The sequence below is a fragment of the Barbus barbus genome, assembly GCF_936440315.1.
Source record: "Barbus barbus genome assembly, chromosome: 1".
Classification (NCBI taxonomy): domain Eukaryota; kingdom Metazoa; phylum Chordata; class Actinopteri; order Cypriniformes; family Cyprinidae; genus Barbus; species Barbus barbus.
Window position 1 is genome coordinate 18,439,289 of NC_136729.1, and position 21,364 is coordinate 18,460,652.

Sequence of the window (21,364 nt, forward strand, 5' to 3'; positions counted from 1 at the left end):
GAACAAAAATACAGTAAAAACAACAATAATATTGTGAAATATGATTGCAATTTAAAATAATTATTTTCTATATTTTAAAATGTAATATAATCATGTGATGGCAAAGCTGAATTTTACTCCAGCCATTACTCAAGTCTTTAGTGTCACTTAAACTTTCATTCTAATATGCTGACTTTGGTTCTCAAGAAATATTTCTTATTATTATCAATGTTGAAAACAGTTGCTGTTTAATATTTTTGTGAAAACCATGATACATTGTTTCAGGATTTTCAAAAGAACAGCATTTATTTGAAAAAAAAAAAAAAAAAAGGTTTTTGTAACAATGTGAAAAAAAACTTGTACTGTTTTTATATACATATTGTAAATGACCTCTGTTTGCAATTTCAGCTGAAATCACTGTTCTCCACGGTTCTGAACTCAACCAGAAAGACTCCTAGTCAGTTGAACTCCAGCACTTTTGTGGCATTGGGGCACATTGTGTGTGGGGTTGATGCACCAATCATGCGCAACCTGAATCCAGTGGAGATCAGGTTGAATTATCTAATAAAATATATATATGGAAATTATCTGAATTATCTAAAAATGTGCTGCATGTACAGCATGTTTCCTCTGATTATATTTACTCTTGTGCTGAATGTGAAATGTGTTGTTTTTCTTATTCTAGTAAAGCAGTTTTGTGGCTTGGCCGTTTGAATTTGTCTTGCTCTGAGGAGCAGCTGCAGGCATTGATAGGGCTGCTCAGTCACAGCTTGGTATTTGGACCGGTCAGCTCCTGGGGATCAGAGGTCTTCATTGAGATTGGAGCGATTGCAGGTACAGCTCAGAGCTTGTAATCAGAAAGCTGATGGTTTGATTCCCACAGATATCACCATTGGGCAAGGCACTTTACCCAAAAGTTGAAATTGTCCCTGTAATAGGTGTACTTTAAGTCACTTGAGATAAAAAGAGTCTATTAACAGATATTATTAGCATCAGTAGATAAAATAACTTGTGCCTGATCTACTAGTTGTGATAATTGCTGTATTTTCTTATACATGGAGTTTTTGTGCATTTTCCCCTTTCTGTAGCGGGCCTGCCTGACATGGCCATGTCTGCTTTGGTGAGGGAACAGATAGAAGGAATCACCCCACTTGCCATCTCTCTCATCCCAGCGGGCAAATTTGCAGTTAGTATCCGTTTTCTCTAGCCTCATTAGTGTCTTGCACTGAAATGTATGATGTATGTATGTGGCTATTTGACTGTGTTCATAACTATTATTGGCAAAGCAAGGAGGAATATCCTTAGTCTTTTCTAATTCCTGTCACCGATTTGACAACAAATGATAAAAATCCAACAAGCAGTTACTTTCTTACCTCAGTTTTGCAGATCTAGAATTCTCTCACACGCCATCCACTTTTCAAACTGAGAGTATGTGTGTGTGTGCTATTATTGTCATATACTGCAAGTTATTTTGTTTGAAAGGCATCTCTGGAAAAGACTCCCTGAATGAACCTGCTAACCGGGGCTTGAAGAGTTAAAAAAAAAAAAAAAAAAAATCTGTAATGACAATATTCTGAAGGGTCCCCATAGATAACCTTGAAATATTAGGAAACTTAAAAATGATTGTTTTTGTGTCTTAACATCTTTGAGGAAATTTCTGTACTGCACTTGCTTCTTACTCAGCTCAAATATAAGTTAGCTACCATTAGTCTCATTAAACTCTTAGGATTTCCTCTATTTTTTAAGATTAAATGTATTTTGAAGTCATTCTAGGACCATTATTGCCTGGTGTTTCTACGTTCTCTCTTCACAGGTAGGGTTTAACCAGGCACAGATTCGTATGTTCACCTATGATCAGGCCGTTGCTGTGACTGAGGCCCAGCGCTCTGCCCTGTCTCCAGTACAGCAGACGGCCCTGTCCATGGTGCTCAAACCCTGGGAGGACAAACCTGTTGATTTCAGTGGTACTTTCACTCCTGGTGGAAAAAATGGAGAAGAAAAAGGTCTTTTTATTATACATTAATTAAAATATATAATGGTTAACTTATAATTAAATGTGAGCAATCTCAAACCTAAATTAATAATTGAGATTCAGACATTTTTGGTTGTTAAATGTTCTTTATTCTGTCTCACAGTTATATTTGTGTATCTTTCAGGCAGGGCACTGGGAGTTGCAATGCATCCCTGTCCTTTCTTCTACCTCTCCAGCATCCTGATAATGCTGCTGTTTTTTCTGGGATGAGTTAGGTCTGTCGCTGCTGAATTGCTGCTATACTGAATTGAACATTTATTTTCAATTATGTGCAATATGATGTAACTTTAATACTGTGTATATATAAGACTTACGAGAAATACAAGAACAATAACTCATGGAAATATTTCTTTCAGCACTTTATAATAGTTGGTCAGTGAAAATGTAGTAGGTCTGTAATTGCCTTAACTGATTTGGTATGACTTGTGATTTTTATTCAACTTGTTTTTATCTGTATTATTTATTTACTTTTTTAACTGCTTTACCAGCCTTCATACATTACCAGTCAAAAGTATTTGAACAGTAAAAATTATTATATTTTTTAAAGAAGTCTCTTGTCAAGCAAATCAGAATATTCGAATTTAGCTTTGATCAAAGGAATACATTTAATTTTTAAATATATACAAATAGAAACCAGTTATTTTAAGTAGAAAAAATATTTCACAATATTACTGCTTAAATGAAGTTTGGTGAGCAGAAGAGAATTCTTTTTTTTAAAAAAACATTAAAAATCTTACTGTTCAAAAACATTTGTCTGGTAGTGTACTTTGAAATTGGAAAAATATCAGAAGGGGTTGTATAAACTTGAAGTAAAAACTTGATTGTGAAGTTTTCTTTTTCTTTCATTTGTAAACTCACTCATGTATTTATTCTGGCTTCTTAAATCTATCTATTTGCCGTAATACTTCATGTTGTCTGATGTCAGACTGTATTTTAATTTTGTATTGTGCATAAACCAGTGCATATATCCTTGGAAATAAAGTATTACAAGAGACATTATAAGGGGACTTATAATTATAAAACTACAACAACAATTATTATTATTGCCAAGTATAACAATTGTAAAAATCTATTATTATAAACAATATAAACACAGACTTGTACAACAGTAATGGCTCGTGCTCTTGTGCGCCACACGAGGGCGACTCTAGTCCTCATCAGCCTGAAGACAGAAGCGCGTGGATCAGAGCAACTCTCTGCACATGCTTTCTCTCAGCTACTACTTTAACTAACTCACACTTAGCCAAGATGGCGGATTCCGACGACTGGGGTAAGGGTTATTTCCATATTGTAGAGTTAAGTGTGTGACAGGGTGTCGGTCACTGTCTTATCCACGGCATTATTTTGTTTTTGAAAGACGCTGACAGCTTCGAGCCGAGCGAGTCGATCACAAATGCCGCCGGGAGGCTGGATAGATGGGAAGGCGAGGACGAGGAGGAAGACGTGAAGGTAGCGTGCTAATGGCCATTTTATCAAAACTTTATCACTAAAGAGCGTTTTAGTTCTTTTAATTCTGCCTTATCGCGTGATATGTTAGAAGGTAGCAACGCTAATGTGGACTATCGTGGTGTATTCTTAGCAGTTTAGCTAGGCTAGAATAGGCCTGTTTTATTTAGAGATTCACCAGGTGTATCCAGTTGTTCACGATTTTCTAGTAACTTACTCCTGTTACACTGACGGATCTGTCATCTGACAGTTTCTCTTTTAGCAGTACTAAGTTGCCAACACTTCAATCAAACTAATATAGGAGCAGAATATACGACTGCGAGAAAGTGACAAGCCATGTGGAGCTTCATTAGCAGCTTTTTCATTTGTTTTATTGGTTCATTGTACTAACTTAATTTATAAATATGTTGTTGGTCTTGTTACAATAAAGCTACTTTAGCTTGCAGTAGTTAGCAAAGAACGTGGTACGCCGCACTCGGCAGTTTGCTAACGTGGTCTAGTGAATGTCATAAGTTTTAAAACTCATCATTTTCTGTTTTTGATCGAGATTGTGTTCCACATCTTAACAGTCGCTGTCATATGGATGCTGTCATTTTTTTTGCAGCTGGTTGCGCTCCTGTTGACGTCATGCCGCAATTGAGTCATGACGCGTGTTGACGCGCAGATCTAGAATTCTATCACGCGCGATCCTCTTTTCGAATTGTGTGTGCGCGCTCGCGTTATTATTGTCATATACTGCAAGTTGTTTTGTTTGAAAGGTATCTATGCAAAAGACTCCCAGAATGAACCCGCTAACTGGGAGTTCAAGTAAACTTTTCTGGAATGACAGTATTCTGCATTGTCCCCACTGCCATAGATAACCTGGAAATGTCAGCAATCATAAAAATGATCGTTTTTGTGTCTTAAAATATTTTAAAAACTCGAGGAAATTTCTGTACTGCACTTGCTTCTGCTTACTCAGTTAAAATATAAAAGTTAGCTACCATTAGTTTTGTTTTAAATTGCTTCAGAACCATTTGTGTTCAGTATTCACTGTTTATTAACAAATAGATTTACACTTTAGTGATTCAAAAATAAAAATTTGGGTCTGTGCAATTACAATGGACAAACTAATCAAAGTCACTTGTGCTGGTATTAATTTAATGGTGAAGAAATGAGGAATAGTGTTATTGAATCATTACATTATTCTGCCTATTACATGACTGCTTAACAAACAAGTAAATGGGGCATCATGAAAACATTCTAATTGAGTTCAAAGCGTTTTATTAGTTCACACGTGGTTACCATACATTTCTGCAGGATAACTGGGATGATGAGGAGGAGGAGAAGGAGGAAGAGAAGAATGTTGAACAGAAAAAAGCAGGTATTGACCTCTGCTGAGTGGTCAGATTTTACAGCGTAAACGTAGGCAGAGCCATTGCATACTTGTAAACTTACAATTATGTATATATTTTGGGTGTGTGTTTTATTAATGTTTTTCATTTAACCCAAGTGGAAAGTACTCTTATGGTTTGATTTACATTTATTATAGAGGTGAAACCCCCTGAGAAGAAAAAATTAACTGATAAAATAAAAGAGAGAGAAATTTTGCAAAAGAAAAAACAAGATGAGTTGAGAAATAAGGTAAGAAAAATATTATTACTTGTATAATTACTTATTAATGGACTAATCCCTTTCTTTCGTTACTCATTTCTTTTGCATATTCTAAAAGGTTTAACATTTGTTTTTGAAACCTTTGAATAGATGGAAGAAACAGCCAAAAGTGATAATCTATCAGCAGAGGAGCAGCATGCAGAGAAGCTTCGACTGATGAAACTGCAGGAGGCGGCAGACATGGAATTGGCCCGTGAGGCGTTTGGTAAGAAATAAGTTGTGTGCACTGCACTTCATGTGAAGTCTTCCAAGTCCAAATTTTAACAGTTAATCACTGAACAATCACTCTGATTTCAGGTGTTGATCCTGCTGCTGCAAACGCTGCTTCTACTGTTATAACAAACAATGCCTCTGGAATTGAAGACATGTGCCCTTCGTCCAAAGATGACTTTGTTGCTTTTGAAAAATTACTGACAGATAAGATAACACAGTTTGAAAAATCAGTGCATTATTCCAGCTTTTTGGAGTCACTGTTTCGAGAGCTTTGTATTTCATGTAAGTGCGGAAATATTTTTTTTTTTTAGTTGTGTGTGGATATTTGTCAATCTTTTTTTATTTTAATAATGCAAATTACTGATATTTCCACATCTTTTAGATTATATGGTGAATCTCTTAAACATAAAATCTTGCACATGTCTGAAGACTGTTTTTTCCCCCTCTGTGTAGTGGAAGTAGATGACCTGAAAAAAATAAGTAATTCTTTATCTGTTCTGCTCAGTGAAAAACAAAGGCAAGAAAAGGTGAGTTGAATGATTTTGCTCTGTGTACTTTTTTTTTTTTTTTTTTTTTAAAGAGGAACTTGATTCTTGCCTAGTTGAGGATCTTATTTACAGGCACTAACATGCTTATTTTTTATTTTGTATTGTTCATTATTAAAATGTCAACAGCAAATTATTCAATATTAATTATTTGCTGTTATGCACAGGAAAAGAAGGCAAATAAGAAAAAGAAGAAAGGTGTAGTCCCTGGTGGTGGATTTAAAGCAAACATGAAAGATGACTTTGCTGATTATGGTGGTTTTGACGATGGCAATGACTATGATGACTTCATGTGACGAAGGTTCATCGTCCCCCTTCCCATTCGCTCTCTGCCCAGATACCCTTGCAGACATGCAACATTACCCTTTCATGCTTCTCAGTGCCATCTTGAACACTGAACAATGTGTCGACCCTTTACTTGGTTCCAGTGGTGACAGACTCCTCATAAAGCTGCTATCAGCCCATAGAACCTCAGCGGCAAATGGGGGGGGGAAAGTAAATTTACTCAGATGGTCTTGAAGTCTCATTTTTATATCTAAAACAGATTGTATGATGTGGGACATATTTGATGGAGGTGTTTCCTCTGATTGGCTTAAATAAGCATTTCAATGCCTTATAGAAAACTTTGTAGACAAGATCTTTTTGTTTTCATTGAAAGTGACCTGTTTTTAAAGCTGTGCAATTTCAGTTACACAGAAGTAAATGTGATGCTCTATGCAAATTCATTTCTTCCAAGAATGTCCTTATTGAAAGTATGGTTGTACTTTTCTTACATATTTATGCACAGTTGGAAACATTTTTCCAGATGTGAACTATTCAACATTTGAAATCAAAATAGGACATTTGTCAGTGCATTGTCAACAATACATAATGAACAGAGGAGGCACGCTCACTGAATGGAAGAAAGTGAAAGTAAAACAAAACTGAATCCAAGCATCATCTTGAATCTATTGACATTGCCTTCAAATGAATGCAGAACAGACTACCAGTAGTGCAGTTGTTTCTCCGCCAAAGTATATTTGAAATGGACTCAGTATTGCTGCACATTTGATCAATTAATGATATTCAATAATGTTGCTCATATGACAGTATATGATCGGTTTTAATCATCACTAGTTGAAGCAACAGATCCGTGGGGTTTTGTGCTTTTGTTTTACCCATTGTCACTATACATTAAGCTTCTACAGGCGTGAAGTAAAATGAAACTGGCAAAAATCTTTATAACAAACAGCATGGAGGATTTTCTCATACATTGTTGAAATTGGGCAAAGATAATACAAAGACATCGGGGGTTTTTTAAGCTCTAATTTAATAAAATCATTGGACTAAAGGTATCGCTTGGTATTTTTGTAAAGGGTTTGGACAACTTCAGAGTTTTTCTAATTACTGAGTTATAAATGGCATACGTGTTTGTTTGAGTGTAAATGTGATGTTCTACTGCCTTGTTTTTGATACTCTGAAGTATGCAATAAATATTTGAGTATTTACAGTTTCAAGTAGTAAAATATTTACCACAGTACAAGTCAATATAAAAATGAAAAGAAAAAAAAAAATTACATGAAGCACACATTCCTCTGGAGTTACTGTTTAAAGAATATGATGATTTTAGTTAGGTTTTGATAGGCAAAGTAAAAAGTAGTTTTCTTCACTCTATTATTATTTTGAGTTGCAATTAATGAAATCTGTAATATTGTTTGCCTGTTGATGTTATCAGCAATACTAAATTGCTGTGACGCTTACTGCCGTCAAGTTTTAAAGTGGCTTAAATCCAGTAACTCTGAGTTAAACATGAGAGCAGCCCCATAGAGAATGGGCTTGTATTATCTCGTGCATAGTTTTCAAGTTCTTGGAATATCAACCAATGGTCTGGGTGCGCGTGTAGGAATTACGAGTACTCCTCCTACTACTGCGAGGTGCTGTTGAGCTACCTCTCTGCCTCCGGTTTCCTCTTCCTGGCCGTGCACTTCCAGCTGTGGCCTGACCCAGTGAGTTCTGTATCTGCTGGAATATACTCTGCCTAGTGACTTCTTTATCACCACAGGTGAATGATAATGCCACTCCTTCGTTGCTCTTCATGACTCGGGAGGTGCCATCTGAAGTACCATCAAAGCAACGGCCAAGCGCAATTTCTTTGGCTGTCCGAGGATCTTGGTCAGTCACTGTATATATACCGTAGTTGTGGCCCAATGGGTCTAGAGGTGCAAGCATGGTGAACTCATTTGTGTCATTGTTGACAGCCAGTGGGAGGTGGTTCACCAAGTATTCCTGTAGCATGCTGTTTACACTGTCTCGCTTACAGGTGCCCTGAGGCATTACTTTCACAAGGGTCCGATCCACTCGGTCTTGATCGTACAGCATCCCACTGCACTTAAACTCCAGACACACTGCTGAAACAGTTGATTGGTCCATGTCTCGGATGCTTCTTGTGTCACGAATGCCATACAGTTGGCCAACAGTTTTTGGATGGGTACCTCCCATATTGCGAGACCGAACGTTGAGCTCATGGGCGCTGTTAAGTTTTACTTTAATGTAGCAGGCCCTGTATTCCATGGGCTTTGGCCACCAACTCAAATAGTCTTCAGTCCAGCTCATGGGGTCATCCTCATTAAAAGGCACCGTGTTGTAATCGTATCGATCTCCTTCAACTCTTGAGAAACGGAAGTGAGCTGCACTGAATGGAGCTTCCTCACACTCTTTAAGTTTGTCAAATGGATAAACGGGACCATTGGCCTCCTCAGCCACGTTCGATCGGGGTTTGGCCACATTGATGCTGAACACTGTCTTTTTTATTCTGAGATCATCGTGGTCCGTGCGTCTGTAGTTCAGTTTATTCAAATAGGGTTGTGGGACACCAATGGTGTTAGGATTCAACTTTGGAGAGGATGCTACTGCCTCTAGCTCTTCTCCCCCAAGGTTGGCCATGACGTAGGCTGAATATGCATCTGCTTTCAGCTCATCACAGAAGGCTGGAAGACATGCACCATTTGGGCCAGTGATGACGCTATCAAATCTACCCCAAGCCCGAGGGTTGGTTGAAAACCCTGGCGTGGGCTCCATATTTATTAAAGTCATCACAACTCCTTCAGTTTGCTCACTAGGCATGTACCGTTCGCTACGGAAAGCCCGCACTTTCACATAACATCTCCTGTTCTCAGGTACATCCAAGTTAAACAGCCGTCTCTCACGGATTTCCATGTTGCCTATGAGGAAGGTCCTCTCCTCTCTTTTCCCCCTTTGTTTCTTCTCAGCATGGAACTGGCCCTCCTCCTCCCACAAACCTGTGTCATGATTAAGGGACCATAATTTCATGGTCTTCAAGTGCTCAGGCATCTTCACTTGTGCTGCATCGAGACGCACTTTCACCTCTCCTGCACTGAGCGACTCACCTCCTTCTTCATCCCTAAAGTCCACAGAGAACATTCCATAGGTCCTCAAGGGCAGAGTGTCACCTTCATCACCAATGAAGTTGAGATCACTTTGGGCAGCCGCTGCTGTTGATACATCCCTGGGGTCAAGGAAAGTCACACTGGCCTTAACATTTCCCATGAACACCTCTCCATTTTCTTTATAAAATGCATTTGGTGGGATCTCGATCTCAGCAATGGGATCCTGGCCTTCTACCTCACCAAGATCTAGCTTATTAGTCTCTCTTGAGCTAATAATCACAGCTGGCTTTTTCCTCAACAGCTTGATCTCGTGGAACACAGTGCCTCCTCTAGGACTGAATGGTAGCACTTTTGTGGTATTCACAAACTTCTGCATGTTGTCCACAAAGGTGACGACCAGACGCTCTGTGTTTTTTGGTACTTGGATAGAGAATGTGCCTTTGTATCCAGTTCGACTTATTCTTGCGCCATCCAAGTAGATGTGTCCAAACCTCATGGGCTCACCAGTGTCTGCTGCGATAGCACGTCCACGAACAATAGCCTTTGTGTCCACACATGTTTTACAACCACACTCAGTCACTACCATGATGGGCAACTGATATCCCTGACATGTAATCTCTTTCTCCTCCATGTTTGAAATTCCACAGCAGTAGGAAACTGAGTCTTTGCATCTGATGCCGTTATCCAGCTTCCCTGTGCATGCAGATGTTGGGCATCTCCCCACATCATAGTAGAAAGAGTTGGTCTCATTTTGAAAGCAGTCATGTGGTAGTCGAATCAGATGGGAATAAGGCTTAGGGTTGCATGATGGTGCTTTTTGACCTTAACATAGAAATGGATAGAAAACGGATAAATACCAAATTGAGACCAGACTATTTGTAAAGTATTTTGATACATTTTAGGTTAATATGAAATATGTGTAGTTAAAATAGAATGACAGGGCACACCAATAACTGTGAGGGTGGCCGGCTTAGATTTGATGGCTCCGTTCTCATTACTGGCTCTGCAGTAGTATTCTCCTATATGGTCCAAACTGACATTCCTCAAAACCAGTGTCTCGTCATATTGATATTGACTCCTGTCCAGCAGAGTACCGTTGTGGAACCTAAAGATTGATAACAGTGATTATCATAGTTTTTTTCTCACATTTAGGATAATTGTTGCCATGCGTTGGGGATGAAGAAATAACTTCATGATAACCTGGTTTGTCTGAACGATCCTATTTATTTTAATACTTTACTGAAGGACCATAACACACGAGGGCTTTGACCTTTGAGTGTCTTTGACTTTTGAGGGCTTTGACTTTAGAGTGTCTTTCCTCATTTAATATCATCAGATAAGGAAATATGGTTTCCTTGTAATCGGCCTAAATTTCATAGTGAACATCAATTTATATATGAAAGCTTAATCTTACCATTCATACTGGTTTGCTTCAGGTGTCCCATCAACCTTACAACAGAAGGCAGCTGTCTGACCTTCCCTTCTGGCCTTGTTCTCAGGATTTTTCAACACATACAGTTTTTCTGAGGAACACATTAATATTTCATTAATTCAATGACTTTGTACATCCATTTTTATGCTTTTCAAACTTAAATGTTTTAGTTTCCTGTGAAATTCCATGTTGTATTGCTAATTTTTCACCAACATTATAAATCTAGCTAATATGAATGAGGTTTCATTGAAATTGTCAAAATGACTTGTGATAGCCTTGGAAGCATCAATTCAAATGTGTTGAACTACAGACCAATCAGTAATGTTTTACATTGTATGCCACTGATTTCCAGCAAAATGTATGGGTTTACATCATAGCTATATATTTAATTAATTTATTTTTGTTAAGAGAAATTATTTTAGTAAATTTTTTTTATAAAATTCTAATGAATTAAGTTGCTAATTCTTTTGTAGTGGAGCCAGCAACATCTATTATTGACCCCTGAAATGACTTTAATATTTGCACGTATTCATATGAAACTCCATACACATATAGATCTCATTGAGCCGAACAACTTTCGTCCCGCATGTCATATTAAACTGATCTTCAGAAAGTCTTCTTGAGATATTATTCTAATGCTAATACAGATTCACACAGTTCATAGGTCAAATGGATTCAAGGTGTTTAAAGAAGCATTACTTGCTCTCTCTAGCTTCAAAAGGAGAACGGAGGTGCGTTCAGTGCTCGGGGGAACAGTGACTTGGTGTGGAGCATGGTTTTTCAGCTTGATCATTAGCGTCGTGTTGCCATCAGGGCAGATTCCAGGGACTTGAAAATGGCCATTGTGATCAGTTACAGTGAAGAGTTTGGGCCTAGGACCAGCACGGAGGATGGCAGCTCCAGGTGCAGGGAGACCCCCGGCACTACGGACTGATCCTAAAACTGTATGATCCTGGCACATGCAGCCATCACACTCATCATTTACCTTGCCCATCACACACTGCATATCACAGCCTAAGAAAGAAAAAGAGATTTTTCAACAAATGTAAGGTAAACTGAATAAATTATTTTGCTTTGTTTTTGATTGTAAATATGGATGACAATGATACGGTGGCCGAGAGAGCTCAACGCGCTGCAATTTCAGAAAACGCATGCAAATTGAAAAAGCACCAGCAACAAAACATCTTCATCAGTTTGACAGCAGGTGCAGCAAATGCTCACAGCACAAACAAAGAAACGCACTACAAATGTTCACAACACAACCAAATAAAGAATTTTATTTGCAGCGCGTTTCTTTGGTTGTGTTGTGCGTATTTGCAGTGCGTTTCTTTATTTGGTTGTATTGTGAGCATTGCAGCGCGTGTTGCCAAATTGATGTTGTTTTCTTAATTTGCAGGTGTTTTTTCTATTTGCAGTGCGTTTCTTTATTTGTTTGTGTTGTGAGCATTTGTAGCGCGTGTTGTCAAATTGATGTTGTTTTCTAAATTTGCAGGTGTTTTTTTCTATTTGCAGTGCATTTCTTTATTTGTTTGTGTTGTGAGCATTTGTAGCGCGTGTTGTCAAATTGATGTTGTTTTCTTAATTTGCAGGTGTTTTTTCTATTTGCAGTGCATTTCTTTATTTGGTTGTGTTGTGTTGTGAGCATTTGTAGCGCGTGTGTTGTAAAATTGATGAAGATGTTTTCTTAATTTGCAGGTGCTTTTTCTATTTGCTGCAGGTTGAGCTTTCGCGGCCACCGTACAATAAAGATTATCCTAAATTCTAATTGGCAAGACATAATTTTAAAACTGTAGGAAACCGTAGATGCATTACGTGGACAAGGTGGCCCTTGGCATGGCCTGGCTTCAACAGTTTGGCCATTACATTGTTTGGAACTGGATTTGCAGCTTCTAGAGCGATGCTGTATTGCAACCTGATCACACTGAGCTGGACACAGACTCCAGTCTGACCATGGACCCCATATCACCTCTTCAACATCTGAAACAATTTGAATGGCGAGAGATGAAGAGATTCTGCTAAATTTCTAGGGTGTCATCAGAAATCAAAAACTGGTGTTAACTCATGGTAAATTAAAAATAATACATTTGTGAAAAAGTATTTCTGCAGTGACATCAACAAATCCACCTTTTCCGTATTTAATTTGCATAATCAGTAATCAGAGAAAATGTGCACAATAACACTGAGCTTTGAACATAGAAACATTTGTCTTTTACAGCTCATTTACTTACCTTTAGGACACAGGAAACGTACAGCATAGTTTGAGCAGTTTCTCCCAACAGGCTGTTCATCATTGACACACCAGAAGCCCACAGCTGGGTCAGCATGCACTATTTCCCCAGTGCTGCGAGCTGGGATCCACTCGGTAGTACGTGCCTCTAGAGCTCGAGGAACCTCACAGACACGGGCACGATAATAAAAACTAATGACATTCAGCTTCTCGTAGTCTCCTTTCCCTCCAGGGTGATCTACATTGAACCATGTGGTCCACTCGTAATTATCTGAGGAAAGGAAAAATTTGATGGCTTTAAGTACCAGTTTGCCTCACCTATTGAAATATTTTATGTATTTTCAGAAACATACAAACCTACCTTCATTATGGTACACAGCTGGGTTTGGTCTCCATGATGTCTCCATGATGCTTCTCCATGTCCCTAATTAGGAAACTACATTAGTTTCTTAGTATAGTTTAACAATCATGTAACCAACTGATGGGTTTTGGATGTGGTAAGAAAAATTAAGTCATTTCGGGCTTATTGTCGTGGGTCTTGATAATAAAATATTACTACTTTTGTTTTTGCGATTTTTCACCCTTCAGATTACTTCAGAAAGAGATTTCCGCTAGTAGTTCACACAGAGTAGAACCAATTGCTAGCAGGTGGCTTTCTGCTGCTGAATATACTGGGGACACTAGAACAATGTTGCCTTCAGTAATGGGTTTGCTGAAGAGAGATTTGGGGGTTGGGGTATTAGAAGAGTCATGTTTCTAAGAGCCAGCTGTCAATATCCTGTTGAAATCTTGACAGGCAAGAACTGTTTTAGCAATAACTTGCATTAACAATTCAGTGTGAAATGTGCTGATTAAAATTCATAGAGCAAACAAACCTTGAGAAAAGGTGCCTGTAGTTTCCAACAGAAGCAGAAGAAAGGTCCATGTTGAGAGGCAGCCCATCCTGGCTCCCGTTAATGACCTCCGGTAAAGGGTCTCTGACCTCTAACTCACAGCTCCCTCCACACTAAAACTCCAGCCACAGATCTTGTGCCGATCAGATATAAATATGAAGACAATTAGTAAATTGCACACAGGGAAATGGACCATATTGTTTTCATTTCTGTAAATCATACAGGAAACTCCCATGTCCCTGTTCAGCTAGTTATGAACTCATTTCAACCTTTCAAAATTCAAACTGACCTGAGAAGAATTCTAAAATTAGTTTACATAAAAATGTCCTATTTTAAAGAAATGGTTGAAAATGAACAGAATCCTTGAAAATGCATACTGAACAAAGACAAGCTGCTGAGAAAGAGCTTAAGTACTTAGAATTGTATCTGCTCTCAAATATCACATCTGTGAGAGCCATCAATGCATGTCAAGGGAATGCACAACTGTTTTTACATCCAGCCACAATTACACATTCCATATGCACAAACATGCATGGCATAAAATATTTTAACAGTTGATGTCTGTATTCACATTTATTACAACTTTAAATGACCAGACACAACATGACTACAATACAAAAATGACTACAAAACGCAACAGCTCTTCAACTGAACTTTGAAGCATTGTTTTAATGTCACAATCAAACTATTAAGTACTATATTACAAACTGATATGTAAAATCATTCATACACATAAAGCAGTTAGCAAAAAACATGAACAGGTAATTTTGCTCTAAAATCAATATGCACAATACAAAATCTACAACAGTGAGAAAATTTCTTTATACAGAAAACAATTTAGAAAGCATTAATGTCTGAATCCAAATCCACAAAATGTGGTTACAGTAAAAAAAGATGAAAAGTTTGAGACCTTACCAAAGGTTTCTTGGTGAGAATGGAAAGCTTTTGTACTCCTGCTTGTTTCTGTGGTATATTACAGAGCAGTTGCTAAATACTTGGAATGAGGAGGACAGAGAGTGAATGTGAAGTCCAGCTCTGTGTCCGGTACTTATATAGCTCAGCCCTGAGCCATAGGGTCGGCTCTCTGCCATGAAACAACAACATGGGTTCAGCACCATCTACTGCTCCTGTACAGTAGACTGCATTGCTGGCTTTCAGTCAGGGGTTTTCTGGAACAATAATCTCAAAGAAATAAAAGTCTCTATTGATAGATGTTTGGTGGGGGTTCTGAGTCCTACTAGCAAAAAATGGATCCTGTGACAAGGTATTCAGATAAGGGTGTATGAACGTAGACAGAGACAAAAACACACTGAAAGTAGATTTTTTTTTTTCCTTTTTCCATAATGATTCACAGTTGTGTCTCTGTGGTGAGATATTCGTTGCTGGGAGTATGTTTAGTTATGCAACATTCACAAGAAAGCCATTCAAGAATGACATCCATGTATTTCAAACACATGTAAGCCATTAAGTGACTCTTTCTTAAACACATTAGCATGCTCTTTCCCATCTGTCCCTCTGAATGTGTTGATAAACAATATGAATGATTTGTAACACTCGAGAGCCAACAGCAATACACTGTGGCTTTTCAGTCATGATGTCAGAATCTGCAGAGCAAATCCACTGTATCAGCAGAACATAAACCTGTGTGATTGAAATCTGTAAGGAATAACAGATCCTAGGGTCAATGGGAAGTCAGAGCAAAAAAGGTCTAAAATATTGAAATCAGGTCTTGTATTAGATACAAGAAAGTGTTACTTGGATTGAGGCCTTTTAAAATCTAACTTTCATATAACTGACCTACTCAATGGACCAGTTTCTGTAGCCCAAAACTGCGATTAGTTTCAGTCCAGTGGTCCTGTTGAAATTCAGTATTTAATAAGTGCTTCCTATGAAGGAGCTTTACATGCTTTAATGCATTTTTCTAGAGCTACAGTATAAGAGATTTAAGATATATAACAGATTGGCGTTGGATAACAGTCATTGTAAGTCCAACAGTCTGCCAAACAATCATGTTATTGGCATAATTTTTGTGGAACTTTACTCTCATGACAAAAAAGACATTTTAAGTTACTGTCCTAAAATCTAGGGGTCATTGTTTTTTTTTTTTTTTAAGTTCTTCAATGTCTATGTGGAGCATAACGGGATACCGTTCACATGCTGACTTAGTTGTTGGAAGCTGGAGAACAAGAAGCACCAGATGTTCTGGGACTTAGAGCATATTCTAAAAATATGTTCATCTGCATCCCTGGAATTCAAATGACCTTCATTAACTTGTCTCTTAACATTAATAAGAAAAAGCAAAATGCATGGAAGAGCAATATGGAAGCATGCTCTAACTTTAAAAAAGACACCTCAATTCTATGGTTAGCGCTCTTGTATTTTTCTGTCTGTAGAATTATTTCAATATCTGTATTTGTTTAAGCCATTTCAACAGTGCTGGTGTTGTTTTGCTAAATATTAGAATGGCTATGATTGGGCTACATATACTCACAAGCATTCTGATATGCAGTTCTACATCATGACTGTGAGAATGACAGAGAGAATGACAGAACATAAAAAAATGGCTAAAATTCATTTTCTACTTACTGTTACATAATGGCTAAATGCAAACAGAGTCATGCAGCGGGCAATTCCTTTTTACGGGCAACGTTTAAGCCCAGCATGCATGAATGGAAAAGTAAACAACACCAATAAAATCTTACCTCAGGTTTTCTGGACACTCAGTATCGCATGAGCCTCCTGTTTTAGGGCAATTTGGTGGAGTGTGAGGTCATTAGAACAGTATAAAAACAGGAAGTAATTAGTGTCCCAGATGAGATGCTAGTATTCACAAAGGTAAATTCAGTAAGAATGCAGACAATATTATTATTTTCCAAGAGAGAGAAGAGACTTTGTTGGTTAGAGGTTCTTCTTGTACCCTACTCCTACATTTTACACACACACATACAGACACACTCTTTTCCTTTCATTGCATACTAAATTAACTATGGTACTATGGTGGTGGTGTGATGCCAGATGCTAATTAGTGATCGACCGATATTGATTTTTTTATAACCGATACCAATTATTTGCATGTCTATGTGCCCGATAACCGATATGCAGAACCGATATTTATTTACTGTTATAAAGTAAATAAATGACTGCGTGAAGTAAGTCCATACTTCACTTTGGTTTTACCTCCTTTCAGTCATCTTAACAAAAAATGTTTTGAGAATTAGCAGTCTTTCATGCAGGGCTCTAGACTCATTCTTCCCACTGATCTCACTTTTGCGCACGAGCACATAATTTGGTTGCAATTTGTTTTTTGTTTTTGCTACAACATTTGATTAATCAATGCATGCTGATGAACTTTTATCATAGTTTATAGTTATATGGTAACGAAAGTTTTCAACATTCAACTCGTTCTTTTTCATCTGTATTATTTGTGATTTAAATTTTGTGAACAGGAATTCCTTTTTTCGTGCGCTTTTTACTTTCAAATTTGCGATCTTGGTGTCACATTTTACAAGAAAAGATAATTGTGTTTTGCTTATATCTATACACCTTTAACTTTTTAAGACTAAAACAAAAGATGGATTCATTGTTATTCTTAATTAAAAAGCGCAACAACAATAAAACAGTACGTTGACAATGACAAACTCTTACATAACATTTATCAACAAAAACGAATAAGACGAGGCATGGCATAGGACACACCACATGCTGTACTATATACCTAGTATATTACAGAATGTTTAGCAAACTCTGAGGAAGCAAATAAATATTAATATATATTTTTTTTTAATTAAGAAAGCAGCATAACCTGAGGTAAACAGCAAAGATAACAAGCTTCTCAAAACGAAAACAAAAAGAAAAGTAAAACTAAACTGGCTGTAGCTGACAGGACTTGCATGTTTTTTTCTACAAGAATACCACCACGTTCACCTTCTCTGGTTTAAGAAGCGGTCTTTTACTTTAGTTTGAAAACAAATCCATCCGTTGCGCTCCATCCATGGTGCTGACGCGGCGAGTATAAACCAGGCTCTACCCACTAAGCGCTCGCGCTGAAAGCACCTCTCTTCACGTGATCAGTGAAATCTGACTCCTGCTATAATGTGCTGCGGCTGGCAGCGCGCGCTGTATGAAGCAGACGCTTTGGAGGAGCGCAGACCTGGCACTCGTACAAATGCGACCACGTCAAATTTTAACTCGCAAACAATTACCATTTTGGTCGCAGTCTAGAGCCCTGTCATGTTAAATGTAATCTTCGTATTACAACAATAAAAAACATTTTATTTATAAAAAGCTTTAGCAGCAACACTAATATTAGCAGTAAGCAAAATGAACATAGAAAGTCTAATGTTTTCAAATGGAGAAAATAAAGGAAAGGAGTCATATCAACTTCATTTTTAAAAACAGTTTTTTAAGCTGTTTAATAGGATAAAGAGTGAAGAATAATTCACTGGATAATGTTAATTCACGGAATAATATTCTCTGGAATATTGGAATATAACAAGCATTGTATTTTATTGCATTTCTCAACTGGCATGCTCTAAATTATGCTGCTGACAGCGCGGTTTATCTATGCCTTTACACAGAACTATAGGCTACTCAAACTGCGATCGATCGCGGAGATAATAAATAATTAATTTCCATAGAGTTGTATTAATTTAGATGTTTATAAACGAAATAATGGTTATATAGTAAGTGTTAATACAATTTAGGGTACTTCAAAAAAGTGAATCTTGTTAAAAGTTACATGCGGTGTCCGTGCTGAGCATTTCTTGAGCATCAACCCGCTGAGTGAACTGCAATATGAAAGCGGCTTCACGAGACTAATGATGAGCATATAGACAACAGAGAGAGAATTACATTCAATGCTTTTCTTTCCAACATGCAATCATTCATGGCTGTATTATTTAATTCATGCAAAGTTACGTCTTTATTGGGAGAGGACTTGACGGATTATCTATGTGACTCCGACTTCACGAGACTAATAGACCACAGAGAGAATTAAATTCAGCGCTTTTATTTCCACCATGTGCTAATTCATGGCTGTGTTATTTCAGGCAAAGTTATAGCCTATCTTTATAGGGACAGGGCTTGACAGAGTATCTTATTTATCATATTTCTTAGAGCCAAGTTGCATTTAAACTATATATCAGGCATTTATGTAATACATCTAATTTGTGCATTAATGCCTGTAATATTAAATAGTTTACTAACTACAGCAAATCAAGTACCTGCACGCCATTGCTGTCTTGACTCCCCTCAGATGCGCTGCAATTGCGATCCTGCGCGCAATTCTGAAAACGTCCACAAGATGGCGGTGTTTATGGGGGAATCCGATATTACAAAACCGATATTCGATTATGAAAAAATGCTTAAAATATCGGGAAAAATATCGGTAAATCGATATATCGGTCGATCTCTAATGCTAATACCATGGCTCTGAATGATTACCATGTACTACTATGCTCCAAGATGCTTCAAAAAATGCCATGGTGCCATTGGTCACCAAGACTCAAGACAAGTGATGGCACACATCAAGACCTCAGTAAGGAACACGTGGTTTGCAGGTGTCTAGTGCTTTGACTACTAATGCTGGAGGAAAATAAAGATCCAACCCAAAGTTTCTGTACTCTGGGTAAAGTTTGCATTATCCTTTCAGTCATGGTAAAGCCCCTTCTCTTTAGACTGCACTCTTCTGGTAGCAAGTGCAATGTTTCTGGTCAAACTGTTTGAATTAGTGTTGTGTAAGGTCTCTGTGGCCATCCAGGCGAGACTAATCTTGACCGGCAGATACAAGTAATGGCTAAACTCAGTGGGTCTGGATCCAAACTGAATCATACAGGGATGGTGTGCTGGGGTTCTTGAGGAAGCTTGATTTAATATATGCACCAGTGAAAGTATGCAGAGCAGCTTCTGGTAGGGTCATTAAGGGGCCTGGACCCCAGGAAGAGCATGTTAACCTCTTTCCTCTTGCCATTCTGAATGATGCACACATTCCCTGAAGTGGCTAAAAGCTTACACGATTCACTCTGAGAGGTAAATCAGAAGTGGTTGAGCCTGTGGATCAAGAACATATGAAACAGATTTGCTGGACATTGTCTTGTGTCATTTTTGTGTTTAAGATAAGTAGTGCTGATAGTGACTTGCTTGGGAGTGTTTGAAATATTCCCAAGATCAGACACATAGCCATATAAACATTTAAAGGACATGTTCAGCATTTACACACATGCATATGACCTGAGGCGCAGCAACGAGCGCTTTCAGTATGAAGCTGCCCTGCAGCTATAAAACAAAGACATGCAGAATGGTCCATGAGATTGAAAACATGTGACAGACCTGCAAGATGGATGAGATGCGCTTATACCATGCTGAGGTGGTGAAATCTTCCGACTTTCTAACATTCATTTTATTCTGACTCAGTCTCTCTTTCCCTCAAAAGTCAAAGAAGGATACTTCAAGGAAAATAAGCTTCAAATCTTCCTTTCTTCACATAAGGGAATAAAATTATACAATTTAATTGGTTTGAAGATTCAAAGGGTGTCTTTTGAGCTACCTTTTTATTTGTGTTCCAAGAATGTCATCTCGTGAACATCAGTATGCATCAGTATTCCCCGTTTATGGCAAATGAATGAATTTCCATGACTTTTCAATAACCTTTCCATCATGTTATTGCTAGACAAAAAAAAAAAAAATTAAATCATGTTTATTCAGGCCAGTTCACTAATGAATCATTAAGAATATTTTGCACAAAGATTCCCTGAAAAACAAAATCTATAACACGTACATTTCCACAGCTTGCAAGAAGACTGTACTCTATACAAAAGCAACCCAATTTTCAAATTCCATGATATTTGCATGTGTGTGGAAACCCTGAAGAATGAGGTTTTGGGAAATTTTAATTTTTAACCCTGTGAAGTTTAATACACTCACACAAGTTCACTCTGCAGAGAACAATTAGAGCAAGTGAAGAAAAGAATTCAAAACTAAATGAGCAATTGAATTTGGCTGTTTGTCACACTTCTTATGTTTAATACTATAAGAATGGAGGCAATGTTCAGAGACAGAACAATAGCGATAAATGTTTTGAGAAGAAATACCAATGTAAGAAACATAAAACCTCTGTTGATAAACAGTCTGCATGAAAAATGTCAAGATGTGTGAACGAAAAATGTAGAGCTGTTGATAGCTGTCTGGTCCTTTTTCAGGACTATTAATTTTTTTTTCTTTGTTAATTTATTTCATTGGTTTAAAAAATGCTCTTTGTGATGTGATTTAAAAGATGTGTTGAAAGATGTGATATGAATGTCTCTTTTTGCACATTATTAATGAGTCTAAAGTGAAATTCCAGCTCTGTTGATGGCTGTTTTCGGGCCATGAAAGACCTTAGAAAACTTGTTTATGCTGCTGGTCTGTTTAGTCACAGCACCATTCTCACACATTGCTAACAGTGGCCACAAATCCGCTCACATCCTGTGGATTTCTGCGTGAGGATAAGGACATTCTGCACTTTCACATTTATCATGGGAAAAAAAAGTAAGAAAAGCCAAACTTTCTGGTGTCCAAGATT

At 37.7% G+C, this 21,364-nt stretch overlaps 2 protein-coding genes across 2 annotated transcripts; one reads left to right on the top strand and one right to left on the bottom strand.

The window, feature by feature from the left end:
* The first annotated feature begins 3,172 nt into the window (after positions 1-3,172).
* On the top strand, positions 3,173-7,398 carry LOC306871506 (eukaryotic translation initiation factor 3 subunit J-B-like). The gene is made up of 8 exons (XM_079419507.1): positions 3,173-3,281; positions 3,369-3,460; positions 4,757-4,820; positions 4,989-5,080; positions 5,201-5,315; positions 5,408-5,605; positions 5,777-5,850; positions 6,036-7,398. Exons 1-8 carry the CDS (start codon positions 3,260-3,262, stop codon positions 6,162-6,164), a joined length of 786 nt encoding a protein of 261 aa, XP_079275633.1. The 5' UTR covers positions 3,173-3,259; the 3' UTR covers positions 6,165-7,398.
* Positions 6,953-14,831, bottom strand: LOC306871440 (cartilage intermediate layer protein 1-like). The gene is made up of 9 exons (XM_079419379.1): positions 14,722-14,831; positions 13,789-13,939; positions 13,275-13,337; positions 12,915-13,184; positions 12,499-12,663; positions 11,386-11,700; positions 10,669-10,777; positions 10,202-10,359; positions 6,953-10,076 (listed from the first exon to the last, which is right to left on the bottom strand). Exons 2-9 carry the CDS (start codon positions 13,853-13,855, stop codon positions 7,723-7,725), a joined length of 3,501 nt encoding a protein of 1,166 aa, XP_079275505.1. The 5' UTR covers positions 13,856-13,939; positions 14,722-14,831; the 3' UTR covers positions 6,953-7,722.
* Between the last annotated feature and the right edge of the window lie 6,533 nt (positions 14,832-21,364).